The following is a 17886-nucleotide window of genomic DNA, read 5'->3' as shown; positions in this document are numbered from 1 at the left end:
TTGCCTAGTCCCCTGTAGGCTTCCTGTGACGAACGGGCCGCTTGACAGTAGGTGGAATATCCGCCACCGGAACCTTTGGAGGCACCCTGCTTGCCTCCGGTGCTCCGAAAGGGTGGCCGTCGTTGCTGGAGAACACCAAGAGCCCGGGCCGTCTCCGTGTCCGTCTTGATGGCTTGTAGGGAATCGTCCACTGTTTTCCCAAACAGGTTCCTCCCGTCGAACGGCATGTCCAAAACTCTGGTCTGCACGTCCTGCCGGAAGTCCGTTGCCTTGAGCCATCCACACCGTCTAAGGCACACGCCGTTGCCCAACTGGCGAAATCCAGTGTCAGCGATGTCCGTCACTATCGTAATGGCGTGGTCCGACGCCACTTCTCCTTCCTGCAAGATCTCTAGGGCCTCTGCCCTCTTGTCGTCCGGTAGGAAGTCCAGCAGGGGGGCGATCTTGTACCACAACTCCCTGTCGTAGCGGGCTACGATAGCCAAGGCGTTGGCAGCCTTAATCGTCGTCGCTGCCGATGAGATGACTCTGCGTCCCATCGTGTCCAATTTCTTTCCCTCGCCGTCCGGAGGGGGGGGGGGGTTGACGTAGAGGCCGAAGCCCCCCCGCTTTCTTCCTGGCCGCCGCGGAGACGACCGAGTCCGGGGTCGGCTGTGCCCAAAGGCACAAGGGGGCCGCGTCCGGGACCCGGTACTTCTTCTCGTACCGATCCCTTCTCGCAGGCGTTGTGGATGGGTTCTTGAGGACGGCGAGACCCTCATCCCAGATATCGTCCAGTAGAGGTACAGCGAGGACCGTCTTCCTCTTGGTCTCGCGCCGTTGATAAAGGAAACCTTCCTTCTTCTTCTCTTCCGGCAAGAGCTGGAAAAGCTCGGATGCCCTGGCGATCATGGCATGAAACGATCCAATCTCGCCGGGCGGGGAAGCCCGGGGAGGAGGTGACGACGGAAGATCCTCGTCGTAAACCTCGTCGTCTGTACCGGGGCCGTGTCGGTCCCCGTATCATCCCCATGGGTCGTGGACGGGGAGGAGGGCTGAGCAGGGCGAGATGGTTGAAAAGGAGGTGGAGGATGAATCCTTCTTCACTTAGGAGGAGGGCTCCCAGAAGGGCCTGGCTCCGGGTCCCCCGTCGGGAGCGGTTCCTCTGTTGGTGGTAACATCAATCTCGTTCTTATCACCGAGCATAAGGACTGTATAGCCAAACAAAATGGCCGCCGAGTTGTCTTGCGGCACTGTGAGGGGATTCCGACGGGCGGTCAGGAGCCTCGTCGGCAGCCTCGACGTTCTCGTCGTCTCCTACGTTGGGGTCCCTCCCGACGGGCTGGTTTTCTTCCACGCCAATGCCGTGGTTTAAGACTTCGATCAGCTCCTCTTCAGAGGTTGAGGCCGAATCCACGACAACCTCCTGTCCCCCTTTTTCTTCTCCGTCGGAGGTTTCACGGGGGTCCTGTCGATGGGCTTGAAAGAGGACTCCCTCCGCGGTGGCAGGGAGACTCTGGGCCCTGAGGTCGCCTCCACTGGTGTAGCCTCCACAGGCTGAGCCAGGGCCGCCGTGATTGTCTCGATAGAGGCCTTGGCAGGGTGGATCAAGGCTTTCACCACCTTAGGTGCGCTCACCGCCTTCTCCTTGGGGGGAGGGTCACTGCCTCGCTCCCCCTCCGATGGGGCCTTCGAGCTCAACCGGGGTCTCTCCAGGAGCTTCGCCGGGTGCTCGGCCTTCCTCTTACCGAGCCAGAGCGTTGATGGCGCCGGGGAGGATGCGCCCTGCCTGGCAACCGTAGAGCCTGACCGTTCGGCGCTCCCGGTGCCAGCGGACTCGCGGTGATTGGCCTTCTGTTGGGCCCCCATCGCCGGGGTGCCCTCATAGGTCTTAGAAGACCGCTCCGACTACTACTTCTTTTTCTCGCCTGACGGGCTCTTCCCTTCCAGCCAGTTGGCGAGACGCAGATGGCGGTCCTTCATGGTCCGCTCCGACATATTGCCGCAAAACGCACAGTCCTTCTCCACGTGTGTCTTGTCCTCATGCAGGCAGTAGAGGCAAAGGGAGTGTTCGTCCTCAAAGACATTCTGAAGCTGGCATCCAGGGCAGACCCTGAACAGCTTTCCGGGCGGCGAGCTTCCCTTCTCCTGGGCCATGTCCGAGATGGGCCTGAGAAACTTCTGGAGTCCTCCAAAAGCGTGGCTCGACGAAATCTTCACCCTTGAGGGGCGTAGAAGAATCCGACACGGGTCCCCATTGATCGGATAAAGAAACGGTGGAGCTTGAGGCTCTTTTGACCGAAAAAAGAGAATTTTCCTATAAAAAAGCACGAAAACGCACTAAAGCTCGAGAGCAATAGCACGAGGATCCCAACACTTGAACGTGCGGTAAAAATCTGAAGATGGCTGCCAGCGGCGGGGCTTAGGGAGATTGCAGTCATTGGCTGTGGTCAGTATGACGCAGTGATCAGTGATTGGTTACTTCTACGAAAGACAGATCAGAAACGAAACTGATACTGATTTTTCTTTACCGAGGATTCCCAGCCTGACGACGGGGAATATTCATGAGCATGTGAATCCATGCCAGACCCCATGCTGGAGAAAATAAGCAACCCTTTATAACTATCCATGGGCCCACTTACTGTTTCGGCCTTACATGCACAAACTAAATTCGAATGGGCACAGGGATGGATTCAACTTTTGGGAGTTAAAATAACACCTACTTTGGAGGAGCTTTATGAGGCTAATTTTCCCCCCTTGCCGAAAAGGGTAGTGAACCAATTTGGAAACTGGGGTCCCTTGACGATCTCATGGTTGGGACGGATAAAAGTCATAAAGATTACCATTTTGCCTAAAAGGTTCTACTTCTTCCAAGCTCTCCCAATTCGAATCCCAATGGGGTTTTTCAAAACATTGCGTAGGAGAATATCTGAATATGTCTGGAATAATAAGCCTCCGAGAGTGGCTTATGAGGTGTTAAAGGCTCCTAATGCAAGAGGAGGGTTGTGGCTTCCCGATTTTTATACATTTTACTAAGCAGCTCAACTTAGAATGGTTAAAGATTAGTGGGGTGAAGGCGAAGAAAAATGTTGGCTGCAGATGGATCGGGCATTAGGGGGCCCAAGGCTAGGGGAAGTACTGTGGCATGAAAGGAAAAACCGCCCCTCCAATATCCATAAGAATAAAATTATGCATTGGGTTGAAGAGGTGTGGGATGGGGCGGTGAGAAAGCACAATCTGATGACATTCCCCGCCCCTCTTACCCTGATTTTTTCAAATCCCGAGTTTGTTACGGGCTGTGATCATCGGCATTCGCAAAATGGAAGCAGACAGGATGCAATAAAATCTGGGATTTATTTATTGGCAGGGATTTTAAATCATTTGATCAGTGTAAGCTGGATTTTAGATTGGGCAATAGAGAGTATTATCAATATTACCAGGTACGCCACTGGATACAGGCCCCCCCTTCTTGTGCAGGCCGCAATTAGGGAACTGACCCCTTTTGAGAAATGTGTTACTACAGATCTAGGCAATAGGGCCTTAATTTCAAATGTATACAAAGTTTTGAATAGTTCGTCTCCTACCGCCTCTTTGCACTATAAATCTAGATGGCAGCTAACTTTAAGGGCACCGGTCACGGACAAAGAATGGGAAGGGTTGTAGAAGGACATACCAAAATATACCCGTTCCATACAGCTGCAGGAATATTGGCTAGAATTGGTAACACAGTGACATTGTACACCTGCCTGCTTGCACAAGATTAAATCCTCTCTGTCAGTTAGTCTGGAGACGGTGTGGTGCTATAGGGGATTGGGGTCATGTGTGGTGGCACTGTCCGGTGTTAACGGGATACTGTGTTGATATAGACAATCATATGTAACAAGTGTTTGGTATATCAAAACCGAATTCTGTGAAAGCTAAGTTATTGTTGATTTTTGACTCCGTTATGCGAAGAAATTCAAAACCAAAGTGTACAGCATTCGTGGTGCTGCAGTTAGCCGCTTTATTGAGGATTGCATAAAAGTGGAAATCCAAAGATCCGCCAACAGTGACTGAATGGTTTTATTGGATATGGAACTGTGTGGCACTGGAATGGACTACGTACGCAGTACAGGGTGAACAGACAACCTTTTCCATAGATTGGGCAGAGGTGCTGGAATTTCTACAATCAGACTTTAATTTGCAACATTGTCCTCACAGTTTACGTATTCTCGATATATGTTGATAATCTATAGGCGAATATAATGCCATGCGGGTGCCCAGAGGGGTGGGGGGATATTAGGAGTGGGGGGGTTGGGGTATTTTTTTTCTTCTTTCTTTTTTCGTTTTTCTTTGTAAGGGTATTGTATTTTTTTGGTTTGTGTTTAAAGTGAAAATAATTAAATAAAGAATTAAAACATTTTTTTTTTAAAGCAGCAGTGCAAGTACTGGCCAACGCAGCAGCAAACATTCCCTAGTAATCCTGACACACCACCATTAAACACATCTGCACATTTCACTCACTATTGGAATCATCCACAAGGTGTCTGCGCTGGGGCTCCTCATTGTTCATGGTGCGCAGATCCTCATTTTCTTTTGCACTTAGTGAGAATACGGAGGCAGCAATGAGAGGACCTGTAATTAAGGCAAACAGAAAACAATTAATCTGCACACCTTCGTGAAATGACCAACAGTCCAGTAGCTCAACTACTCAAGAGATTTTACATTCAGCACATTGTGGAATGTCATGATCCGTGAACATAAAGTGAAAATGGATGATAAATAAACACTAAAGGTTGTTCAGCAGGTCCCCTTAATCAGCATCTTTACAATAGTATGCTCAGAGGTGCCAACATTTCAATAACCTGGGGTGCGTAAAGAGGCAAGGGAGGGAAAATATTATGGCACAGACTTTGGCCAAAGGAGGGGTCACAGGGAGTGACATCAGGCGAGTGACATTAGAAGCAAACTGCTGGTGTTTATTTTCAGGCAATTTGTTCCAGGACTAATAAGTTATAGATTGAAGGTTTTAATTCATGTTAACCACAGGAATTGATCTAAGCCACATTCCATACCATAATTATTTTAACCCCTCTGTGTCAGTACAGAAAGGAAACAAACCATTTGAAAACCAGTCTTGAGCCCACCAAACATGGGAAAAATTTCGAGCTGTTATAGCTTTCAACCTCTGCACACGAACAAAAACAACGTCGAGGCATGTTTTGGCCTTGTTGGACCGAATCACAACGGTGCAGCTTTATTACATAGGCATATAAAGTATGGGACCCACATCTAAGCATGCACTCTCTCACTGAGGACACAAAATAAAACCAAACTGTGAGGGATAGAAGCCTTTGAATCCACCAGAGCCTCTGGCATTTCTCTGCCCAGACTTCCATATTGTTGCATACAAATCAACCTTGTTCTTGATACCAACGTGAGCAATCTGGCCAAAATGTCTGCCACACGAGGCTAGTTCCTGGTTACTTGAGTTCCCTTACAGAGGATACAGTACATACGCTAGTATGCATCCTACTGCTCTCCTTTTGTTGGAAGAATCCGGGTGAAGGTTGATTTGCACAAGTAGTTAATGGGGGTCCCCTTTGTACATCAAGTATATTTTGACAGATGGACATTAGTCCCGCCTACCTTTTGATATGTTTTTAATATATACTTTGATATCTTTTTTTAATATAAAATGTATATAAAGTGTTTTCATATTGATTTGATATTAAATGTATATTTGATATCAAGTTGGTTTCATTTATATCAGTTTGAAATAAAGTGAATATCATTTCATATACAAATGATGTAAACATGGAAGTAGCCGGCGCCAGTGCTGCTTGGTCGACTATGGGAGGGCGAAGTGCGCTCTGAAGACAGGGACTGTGAACCTAGGGTTTTGAAGAGTGGCACGGCAATGATGCCAGAATGGGTTTGGCCTTTAATGTTATAGGAAGCTGATATAAACTTAGATGACGTCATGATTTTATAATTTGAATGACACAGGATATAGGAGTATACATCTGATATGAAATAATCGAGCTATAAATAGGTTTCAGGGAATTTGAATGACACAGGATATAGGAGTATACATCTGATATGAAATAATCGAGCTATAAATAGGTTTGGGCTGGTTCTAGCATTAATGTGAATAAAATCGATGTTTTAAATGTTAATTAAAAATTGTTTTTTATAATATCTGGTTGTGTTTTTATGTGGCGCGGTTATGGGGCGAACATGCCCGGCATGAAGTTGCTGGAAATATATTATGACAAAGGGTATAAGAGCTTACAGCATCATCTGTGAAAACAAAAAATTCAACATCTGGAAGAACCGAGTTCTACTTTGTGTTTTAACTTATACAGTGTGATTAAGAATATAGAAACTGCTTTTGTAGCCCCTAACAAATTGTTGATTTCTTTTAGGCAAAGTGTGCCTTACAGCGATATAGCTTCAAAGGTTAATAGCATTAAACTTGATTTGCTATAGTGTAAATAGAGGTTGGCGCCATAGCTCTATGTAAATAAGCAAAGCGCACTTTATAGGGCTATAGCTTCATCGGCTAGTAACATTAAACTTGATTTGATATAGTGTAAATAGATGGCACCACAGCCCTATGTAAATAAGCAAAGGACGTCTTACAGTGCTAAGACAAAAGACCTGACAGTATTGGGTTTGGACGATGTGTGGTCATCTAAAAAATGAAGAGTGAAACTTTGACATAAAACTATTGGCTGTTGGTAATACGCGTTTGTCTTTTTTAAATGAAGAGTGAAACTTTTACATAACGTGCGTTTCTCATACCCTGTACACAAACAACAAATAATGACTTTGTCAATGCTGTTGGAAAGACTTGCTGGGCCCACAGAGCAGCCGAGACTCATGACACTGTAGCAGAGAGAAATAAAGGAGCCGATAGCTATGTAACCAGCGTTGCAGTGGGGTGGGTTTATCAACCAAGTTCACAGCCGACGTGGGGTCTTGACACAGTGGGTTTCATAGAATAGTGACAATGCTGACAATGTGAATTTATAGTTTGCACAGCTTGGCTCGACAGAGTTTGGTTATGTGTCAGAGATCACACATTTGGTGAAGTGCTGCACCTGAGATTCTTTTATATAAACGGATTGAAATTTCAGTTTCTTAGGGGTCCAGTGCTTGGTTTCTGCATTAGAATTAGGACACGATAGGTGTCTTTGCAACATGCTCTGTGTTTCTACAGTTGTAATATTGTTGGTAAATACTGTAACACGCTGACGCTCGTTGTTTAAAAGATGCTTTATTCTGAATCTATATTTCTCTTGCATTTTAAATGACATCATGTACTCCAACAGATGGATGGCAGAGCGGGCAGACTCTCTGGATGTAGAATGCGTCAGCTGACAACCGTCAGCCGTTCCATTTATGGCGATTGATTCATCTTACGCAACCCACCCCCATCTGCTTGTAGTGCCAGCAAGACCCAAGGGTGATGGGGGGGTTGGGGGTGGGGGGGCAGCAGGGTCCGCCACAGTTTCAGAATGGCCTATGGTGGCACTTTAACACGGTGAACGGATGGGGCAGTTCAACAATGGAGATTTGCTTTTCTGATTTCTCATTGGACTTCAGTAATCAGTGTCTTTGGAATGATCCGAATTATGGATATATGACTGAGGCACCATGACGGATTTCACAGTTTTATTGTCACAAGGGGGTATACTCTTGGGACGGCAACGCCAACAAGGCAAAATCATGGAACTCTGTAGGTAGCAGCATTTTTGCAAAAGTGTGAACCCCTCCCTATTCAAAATCCTTATCCAGGAGCACAAAATATATTTGTGCTTACTTTGCAAAATAAAATGGGTATTTGAAAATCGATTTCACAATCATCCCTCTTTCATAAGCCTCTGTTACTAATAGATAGGCTATCATGTGCCCACAGGACAGGTCTACTGTGAGTTGGGAGCAAAGTTACATTTCAGCAGGGTGCAGGAGTCTTTGGCAGCCGTTTGCAGTGTTTTCTTCATCTCCACTCAGGGAGGAGCCTTTGCTTAAAAACCACGATCAGAACGCGGAGTATTCGGGGAGTTGGGAGCAGTTACAGTCTCAGCAGGCATCCGGCAGAAGGGAGGAAATTTCAGTTTCACTCAGGGAATCCGCGTGAGCCCTTGTACTGTGTGTGCTTTTTGTTTTAGCGCTCCGACTACTGGAGGGAAGAGAACACTGTGCACTACTGTATACTTGACTATCTGCCCTGCTCTGCGCTGCGCTGCTCACATGAATTCGCAGTAACTCAATTGTCCCAGAAAATATTTCAAATTCTGGTAAAATTGCAAGTGTGTTTATCTGGACTTCCTTTTACACTGCCAGTCTTGTCAGTGTGTGCAGCTGAAGGGGGTGACTGTGGGCATAGCGCCTTTGAACCCCTGCCTCGCACCAAGGAAGGTGAAGTGTCTCACCTTTCGCCCTCGTTGGCTACTCGGACACTGGGAGTGTGCTTTAGAAAACACTTGGATAGAAACACGTTACTAGCGAGCCCGAAACCCCTGGAATTCCTCTAGGGGGCCCATTTACTGAGGCGCAAATGGCCATGGAGATAATGCAGAATTTGGCAGAACCCTTACACAAACCGTCTGGAAAAGTCCAAAAAGGAGGTAACAGACGTCAGGCAAAAAAACACAATCCATGGTATGATTTAACGTACGCTACTGGTGAAAAGTACCTGACTGATTCCTTACAGGCCCTCCCCTATCGCGGGCGAAGAATCACTGACTTTTTTTTCCCTTTGGCAGGGGCAAGTACAGAATCAAGAGCTATACCAGTAACTTGTGCCGTAGCAACAGTGGACAGCTCTCATGTCCACAACATCAGTATGATCGAGTTCTTTAATACCATCCACACTACTTCGATGCCAGTGGGTGACCCAGAACAAGTCTCACAGATTGGCATGGAGGGTGTCTAGTACAACAAACATGTGGCGCCTCAGTCATGGGCTCTCCATCGGACCCAACTGCCATCATAGAAACAGTAAAGGACAGTTCCAGCAATGCCTGCTGTGCCTCCCCACAAGAGTCGGACTCTAGTCTTGATCAAACCTTAATAGAAGCACACCAAAGGATTTGCCTGACCTCTCCCACAGTATCAGCCATACATGTGGTGCGGATTTCATTTGTGGAATTATATGATAAGTTCTGGGATGAGGTCCGTACCATTTGCTTAAGAGAAAAATCTTAAATTGGAAAAGTTGGGAGTCACAAACTTCTTCCTTCTCAGATCTTCTAACTGCTTGTGCTTACAACGACCTCACCAAACAGTTAAACCTGGCTGAGCGTAATCCGGCCTTAAAACATAGCCTTTTAAAGGCTCCGGGACCTAAGGAAGGGGCCATCGAATGGAGTCAAAAGCCACGGTACATAACGCAAGGCCTCAAAACCATGCAGTAATGCTGGCTTCAATAACATGCAGGGACTTTGGGGATCAGCAAAGTTGAAGTTGGCAAAAAAAGAGCTGAGAAAAGGCAGGGCTTAGACCAAAAAAAGAGACATACGAACATTCACTTTGGTTCATGGAAATTCCTGGACTCCGTGTACATAACGGAAAGAATGGCAGAGGAGGAGAAACTGAATGCAACCTTGTCCTCACTTGAAAAGTTTACGAAATCTAAGCAAAAATTGGCACCCAGAACAAAAACGGCCACAGACTTGGAGGAGGACTGTAGAATGACCAAAAGTGACTGTAGCACTCAAACCAGGACATTGGCTGAGGATTCAGGTGAGAGGAGGGCTGAAAATGGGAGACGGCAGCCTGGGAAGTCAGGCGCCGGTAAAATGTAAGTCCCCATTCCCATAGAGTACCATAGGTGAACGGTGCCGGTGCTTCCGTGAAGTGTCTGCTGCGCCTGGAAGGGTCAGACCTGTCGGGCACAGCGGCCACGGCAGGCAAACGCGTAGTTTGCCGGTCCGGAAACAAGGGTGCCGGTGATCTTAATGGCATCCTTGTTTCCAGACTAGCAAACTTATGAGGCCCAAGATCATGTCAAGAAATTCTTCTGTGTTCAAGTCAGCGCAACCCTTCGATAACTAAATACCCCAATTGTGAGGATCAGACACTGGGCCATTCTGAATATTGTGACAGGGGGGGCTTAAATTAAGGGAGACACCCCTCACTAGGTCCTTTAAGCAGGATGTTACTACACAAGAAGTAGCACGTCTGCATGGAGTAAAACTGGGCAACACAGCCGGGCATTCAGTGACAAGCGAACTGGTGAGATCTGATTGTAGCTGCCCCTCTGCTAATGCTGAAATGACTCCAAAGGGGGCATATGGTATGGTAGGAAACCCAAATGGGTGGGGGGTGGATCACAATTGCAACATGTCCAGTGAGTTGGAGGCAGTTCCAGGGGTGAGAACACACCCATCATGTGAGATGAAGGGTTAGCACCTCATAACCACTTGGGGATACCCACACGTTTGAGCTTTGTAAACCACCTAACCACCTGGACAAATGTCAATCATGTAAATTGAAAGGGGTTTTTAAAAATGTTAACTTCAGTACTGGCAAGAAAACCGACAACACATTGACTATTAACAACAAGAGTGGTGATTGTGAGGTAGGGTATGGCGCTGAGGGGCGTGGGAACCAAAGGATTGGTGGTAATAAATGGCATTGGAACCCTTGTGATCGTGAACATCAGCCGACGGGGCAGCCATCCCTAAAGAGGCACAGAAAACAGTTCATCAAACATGATTGTGGAATACGTTCTCGATCCAAGACTGTGTCCGGGCTTGGTTTTGAACCGCAGGAATATCCAGCTCTGTGCCCGATTTCCACCAAGGCCATAGAGCAAGTGAAATTCCATGACAAGACAAGATTTGACACAGCCACAATCAATGTACCCTCAAAATTGGTATAGTCAATGCTACTATGGGAGGTGGAATCACTTAAAACCATGGGCTTTGACATCAGACCTTGCCCGAACACCTATATTCAAGAACACAGCGCCCCCTGGAAAGCAGGCATGCTATACAAGTTAAGAAGGGGGGCCCACGGTTGCAATCTCAGTCTAAGCAACTTCATTCCCTGGGAGGATTTTTTTTTGCTTTCAAGACCCTAAAATGGAGGCTATCAGGGGACACGACCACTTGGGAAGGTCACCTCCCTCCTCTGTTAGAAGGTGCGACTTTTAGCCCATGCCCGTTTCCTCCACCAAATTGGTTAAGAATCTACCCGTGCTAAATCTCCTCCTGGCTTCATGGAATGTTAGGGGCTTTGGGAAATTAACACAAGACCTAACATTACTAGACACCTTTAATGAATATTGTATAGTGGGTCTTCAGGAAACATGTGCGATGGAGATTTTTAATATGGGACGGTCACCATACTTTCTGTCAGGGAGCCATGGGGGCAAACCGTCAGGGGGTCTTTGTATAGCCATCAAGCATGTGCCTGGCTTGAAGGGAAAGCTCATCCACCAGGATTTTAGGGGGATCCTAGCCATGGAAGTAGAATTAGACTCCAACCTTGTAGGAAAGCATATCTTACTGGTCAATATTTATTGGCATCCTACCCATAACAAACTGGACCGTTTTCTGGGGGCTTTAAATGACACCACTGAAGCAAACAAAATGGAATTTGAGGGCTCAAGCTTGTTTTGTGAACTTGAATCTTTCAAGGTGATTGGCAATGTGTATAGTGACCCCGTGATCCTGGTTCACCACAATGATCTAGTCTACAAAAATCTTGTGACAAACTCCCAGAAAAACCGATATAGCTGGAATCCAAAGAGCCTTGCTAAGATTGATCAAATCATACGAGACCTTTGGCACTCCACTCCATTACTTAAGACCTTATCTGTGGAGAGTTTCCCACTGTTTGTAGACAAAGGGGTGCAGGCATGTAAAGTAAATAACGCAACTTCCTCAAGGTCCAACCGTCCCCAAACTTATGTGAAGGAGGTGCAGTTAAGGAAAGCATACATGCGCAGGAAAATTCACACCCTGAAATCGGGGAAATATTGTGAGCCAATGAAAAAAAACAATCCTATAAAAACTGAGTATTAGCCCACAGACAACTGTTACTTCAAAGAGACAGGGAATTAATGCTGGAAGTCGTCTTGAAGAACTCAAATTGGAATTACTGGTATCTCGTGAATAAGACCCATGATAAAGGTTCTTCGAAAATGGCCAATCCTGTTCCTAAGGAAATATGGAATGGCCCCTTCGGAAAACTTGACAAAAAGGCTAATTCTGAAGGTTTCTCCTTTACTTGCAATGAACCATGGGTAGGAGATATATCTTTGGATAACTTGTGCATTATCATAAAGTCTGATTCTAACTCCAGGCCCAAATGGTCTATGCAATTTAGTAATGAAACAGGATCTTGAAACATGGGTGGTGATTTTACATATTTGATTTCAGAGTATCCTAGAAGCGAGGCTCTCCCCAGTTTCTTGGAATACCTCCATCATAGTATCAATTTATAAGAAAGGGAACCACCTAGATCCACGGAACTACCGTTCAATTGACCATCTGGACGTGGAAAGCATAGTGTTTGCTATATGTGTTTTGGGAAGCATCGAGGACTGGATTTCCTCTTCCGGGAGGATCTCCAAATTTCAGACGGGGTTAAGGAGGGCAATTGGTACAGATGCAAGTGATCGGTTTATCCAGTCCCTGATCGACCAGGCAAGTGTAAAAGGGAAGGACCCCCTGTCTGTAGCATCTGTCGACATGAGCTTGGCTTTTGACACAGTAAACCGGAACAGGATCTGGACTAAACTATTAAAGTGGGGCTTTCCAAAACAAATTATGGACCTACTGATCAGGATACATAGCAACTCTACGGTCCAGGTGCGGTTGAGCTCAAGGGGAGAAACGTCTAGGCCAATAGAACCACTCGTAGTCTGACATTATCCACGCAGGTAGGGGTAACTTGGTTCCTCCGACAATTTTTTACACCAACGCAACGCATTAGAACAAAAAGTAAAAAATTGGTCGCTGGGCATAATAAGTTGTAGCAAAACACCCCATTAACACCTTTATTCTGTGCTATAATGGTACAAAGAAAAAAAACAACTTCAAATGGCATATGGGTTTGACGACATTAACAGTCCTACAAACAGTAAAGTACCTGGGACTAACCCTTGTTAGGTCATCCGACCACGGGATTAGGAAAGAGGAAGTATGGGCCAAGGGGAAACAGCATGCGGCCCAAATAGCACACATTAAGGACAAATATTGCAGTTTTACTTTAGAGCCATTGTTGCAAATTCTTTAGGTCTAAGGTCGTCCCATTTATGTTATATGGTCTAGAAACATTGGGAGCAGTGGAGAAAATGGACCCGAGTAAGCTGGAGGGTCAGATCTGGAGGAGGGTTTTGGCTCTTCCGAATTGTGTCCCGGGATCTATACTCCATTTTGAACTGGGTCTGAATTCAATGAACAGCCTTGTTCACTTGAGGAAGTTGCTGTTATACTGAAATTATTCCAAAGTAATCCCAACATACAATATGCCTTGAGGGGGAAACACAAGATGTGGGAGGGAGGTTGAAGGGGTGGGGGGGTCATTTGCTTCCTTTAAAAAAAAACGGTGAAGAAGTCACAGCCCTATATGAAATCTCCCTGCGGGTTCTGCTGGAAAACCCAGAGATGGCGAAAAAGAAAGTCCTAAAGCATACCAGTGAAGAGAGAAGGAAATATCGGTGCTATGGGGAAATAAAGTTAGAGGCCAAAAAAAGGTGCTTCCTGACGAAATATCTGAGGCAGTGTTCTGATAGTCGGTACAGAAACACATTCATGATATTTCGTTTCAATTTGATTCAAAACAGGGAAGTTCTACTTATTAGAGGCCTGGGTGACTCAGCAGCTTGTCCCTACAATCACAGAAAGCTTAAAAACAACCAATGATTATTTGTCTGAAGGTTCAGAGATTCCGGTTGGAACTTTTTGGCCCAATTGTATGCGACCCAAAATCTCTGAATGAAGAAACCTTTTGGCACTACTTGTTATCAGGTAGCCCAACTTCACTCATCATTCGAATTGTTCAATTATTAAAGAAGGTCGGACTAACTTAATAAGGTCTGTTTAATAGTTTCCGCTGTTCTGTGGGGATGGTCAGGTTTTAAACAGATGAGATTGAAATGTGATTTAACTGTTTTTCCTGACTTGATGGTATAATGAAGTAGATTTGATCAACTCTTTAATGGTCTTATATTGTTGTTGAAACTCTTTTTCTTCTTACTTTTTGTATGAGGTTTGAAAAAAAACATGTAAAATAACAAATAATTTGAGTTTTCTGCCGAGCTGGGCAAAAAACCCACATCGCAGACCTGTCGTGTATTTTCTGCTGCACTCGGCAGAAAACACAGCTGACTGGATGGCTGCGAGTCAGCAAATTCTTGGCATTCTACAGCTGACGCAAGACCCCCTGTGCCAGGACCCCACGTCAGCCGTGAGCTTCGTAGATAAACCCAGTGCTGGTTTCATAGCTATCAGCTCCTTTGTTTCTCTCTGCTACAGAGGCATGCGTCTCAGCTGCTCTGTGGACTCAGAAGGTCTTTTGAACAGCATGGACAACGTCAGTATTTGGTGTTTTTGTACAGGGTATGAGAAACACACTTTATGTAAATGTTTCACCCTTCATTTTAAAAAGACAAACTCGTATTGCCAACAGCCAATAGTTTTATGTCAAAGTTCAGGGTTCTACATGGTCTTCATTTAGACTGCAGCAAGCTTTGGCAACAGCCAATATTTTGATGGCAAAGTTTCACTCATAATAAAAAACACACACATTGTCCAAAGCCAATAATACTCTCAGATCTTTTGTCTTAGCCCTGTAAAGCTTGCTTTGACCATTTGCATTGGACTATCGTGCCAACCTCTATTTACACTATATCAAATCAAGATTAATGTTACTAGCTGTTTAAGCTATAGCCCTGTAAAGCACACTTTGCCTATAAGAAATCAACAATTCGCTAGGGGCTACAAAAGCAGTTTCTATATCCTTAATCACACTGTATCAGTAAAAACACAAAGTAGAACTCTGTTGTTTTTCCAGATGTTGACTTTTTTATTTTCACAGATGCTGCAAGCCCTTAACACCCTTTGTCATAATATATTTCTGACAGCTTCTTGTTCGCCCCATAACCGCTCAACATGAAAAACAACTAAATATTATAAACAACAATTTTGTATTAAAATTTAAAACATCTATTTTCATTCAATTTTATTCACATTAAAATACCAGAACGGCCCAAACCTATTTATAAATCAATCATTTTATATCAACTCTAAATCCATCTATAATCTATATCACATCTCATTCAAATTATAAAATCATGATGTCATCTATACATTATATAAAGTTTATATCTGCTTCCTATAACATTAAAGGACAAACCCACTCTGGCGTCATTGCCGCGTCACTCTGCAAAACCCTTGGTTCATAGTCCCCGTCTTCAGAGCACACTTCACCCTCCACAGTCGACCAAGCAGCACTGTCGCCAGTTGCTCCCATGTTTACATCATCTGTATATAAAATGTATATTCACTTTATATCAAACTGATATAGATTATACCCACTTGATATCAAATATACATTTCATATCAAATGAATATCAAAACATGTTAATATCTTTTTTATATCAAGTTTATATTAAAAACCTAACAAAAGGAAGGCGTGACTAAGGCCGGAAGCAGGGGGCGTGTCCAGCTGTCAAAAGACAGGCCCCCCCCCCCCCATTTACTACTTGCATATGGCTGCCCCAACTTCTGTAATGGCAAAGACCAGCTTCAAAATCATGTATTGAAAGCTAGGATTAATTCAAAGCCTTGCACCCATCACTTTTTGTTTTTAACCTTCCTTCCCCATAGAATTATTTCAATCATGTATCAAACTTTTTTTCACTGATCCTTAGGTGGTCTAATGCACAAAATCGTTAATGTGTACGTTTTCTCCAAGGCTTGATGCATCTGCTGATGAGATCTGTGTGTAAACTGTGGTTCCCAACTTGTATCCTGGAGGAGCCAGAAAAGCGTTCCATCCTCCCGAGGATGATAACATGATTAACAGTGATTTGGCCAATGATTCCCTGTCTGTTTCATTCAGCCAAGTTAGTGTGCTCTTTTTGAGTTAACCATGGCACCGCATTTGATGTTATATAGATATTAGAGATAAAGATGTTTCTTATATTCTTTATTTAAGCCATTGATTCTTGCCCTCAATTGCTAGCATTGTCCGCTTTCTGTAACTGATTGGCTGTTAGTCCGGGATGGTATTGGGGGTAAAATAGAGCCATTGTTCTGTACTATAGATTTAGTCTGTGCTTTAAAAGGCAACCCCTTGCCACCCCTGGGACCTACAATCCTGGAGTAGGTGACACCCCCTTCCCCTGGGTTGCACTGCCAAAGCGGAGACAAAACAAGGACAGAGAGCTGGTACTTCACAAATCCTCTATGCAAAATGTACATAGATAATACCAGTCCCACCTATTCTCTACAACCTTGGCTAAACCATGACTTACCCAGTAAAGGGCGGACATCTTAAAGGAAAGAATGGAAATGCCCAAGCTCAGGAAAGGTGCAATTGTACATCCAAGAATGCTGAGAGAAACAGGGAAAACTGATGCACCACTTCTTGTCCTCCCTACTTGCAGAAGAGGGGGAGCAGAGAGAAGTGAAGTTCTAGAGGAAAAAAGCAGAAACCCAGTCATCAGGATGATTGCCACCAGCCTAGTGACCAGACGGGGGAAGAGCGAGCGAGTTTAGGAAACTAGAGCACAGTGTCACTGGGACAGGTCCCGAGGTACATTGCAGGGGAGTGGGCAATCAATAGAGACGGAGCGAGAGTAGTTTGGGGCTGAAACAGAACACTTGCGAGTGGGGCAACCTGGGCTGGAATCAACAGTGGGAAGGAATGAATTATGGTGGCAGTCAAGGGAAAAGCAGAAAACATTAAAGCAGAGAAAAGGAAGCACAGCTGAGCAGGGAAAGGCGATATCTAGGACAACTCATAACTGATGGAGACTGGAAATAAACCAAAGAGCGAGAGACTCACTTGAGCATATCGCCAGGAAACCTCTTCACTCTATGCTGAATATTTATGTTAGTCCACCTCCTGCCCAGATGTTTAACCATAACTTGGTTTACTTTGTATCTAGTTTGAGAGCCATCTGAAAACTGAGGTTTACTAAAAATGTATTGCACAGCTGGAAACACAGGCATGTGTCAGTCCTTTATATGCTCTTCATCTCCAATTCAATTTGGGCCAAACTTTCTGATGACTCAGCGCCCTTCTTCGTAACCTTTGCTTCTTCATGCCTTTGCCCCATTATACCCTGACAGCCATGAAAAACAGAGACCCCTAGTTCACAGTTATATATCCGGGAACCAGTCTAAAGTTGCCTTCCCATGAGTGTGACACTTTCAGTGGGATCTATGTCATTACTGCGACCCCCAGAAGTCCAAGGGTTAAAAATGCTGACTTATCTTTTTTAAACCCCCTTTACACCACATACATATGCGGGGGGAGACCCCTGCAGCGCCCCATACTTGTATTATATCCCATACCCCCCCACATATATATGTGGTGTGGGGTGGGGGGGGATCAGAAAAAAAAGTCAGAATTTTCAGCAGTCGGAATTCTGGAGGCAACATTTTGGTAGATTTCCAAGACAGCTTGAGAATTTGGGTAATTTGATTTAAGGCATGGCCAATATTAGGATTTAAGTTTCGGTTCTAGGGTCCCCGAGCTTATTGCCCGGAGCGTTTTTGTAGATTGTCTCATATACACCAATGGACAGTTTGGCTGTAGTGTTTGACCTGGGTTGCCGGAGGATCATCTCGGAAGAGTGACTTTTTTTATATCAGGGGAATGCTTCCTGTGCTGGACATCTTGTTTTCCCCCAGTTCAATCTCTTAATTTAATTTCATGGTCTTCCACTAAAGTCAC

The 17886-nt window shown here is 45.1% G+C and overlaps 1 protein-coding gene across 4 annotated transcripts in view; it reads right to left on the bottom strand.

Annotated features, from left to right (window-relative positions):
* Nucleotides 1–17886, bottom strand: part of LOC138510501 (zinc finger protein 530-like) — a 463288-nt gene that overhangs the window by 355161 nt on the left and 90241 nt on the right. For all 4 annotated transcript variants that reach the window (XM_069626199.1, XM_069626200.1, XM_069626198.1 and 1 more), the window contains exon 3: nt 4483–4593. In XM_069626199.1, the coding sequence (XP_069482300.1) occupies nt 4483–4593 (111 nt within the window). The remainder of the gene's footprint in view (nt 1–4482; nt 4594–17886) is intronic.

The sequence above is a fragment of the Ambystoma mexicanum genome, chromosome 6p (genome assembly GCF_040938575.1).
Source record: "Ambystoma mexicanum isolate Mex_15411 chromosome 6p, UKY_AmexF1_1, whole genome shotgun sequence".
Lineage (NCBI taxonomy): Eukaryota > Metazoa > Chordata > Amphibia > Caudata > Ambystomatidae > Ambystoma > Ambystoma mexicanum.
This window is presented reverse-complemented; position numbering and strand designations above follow the sequence as displayed.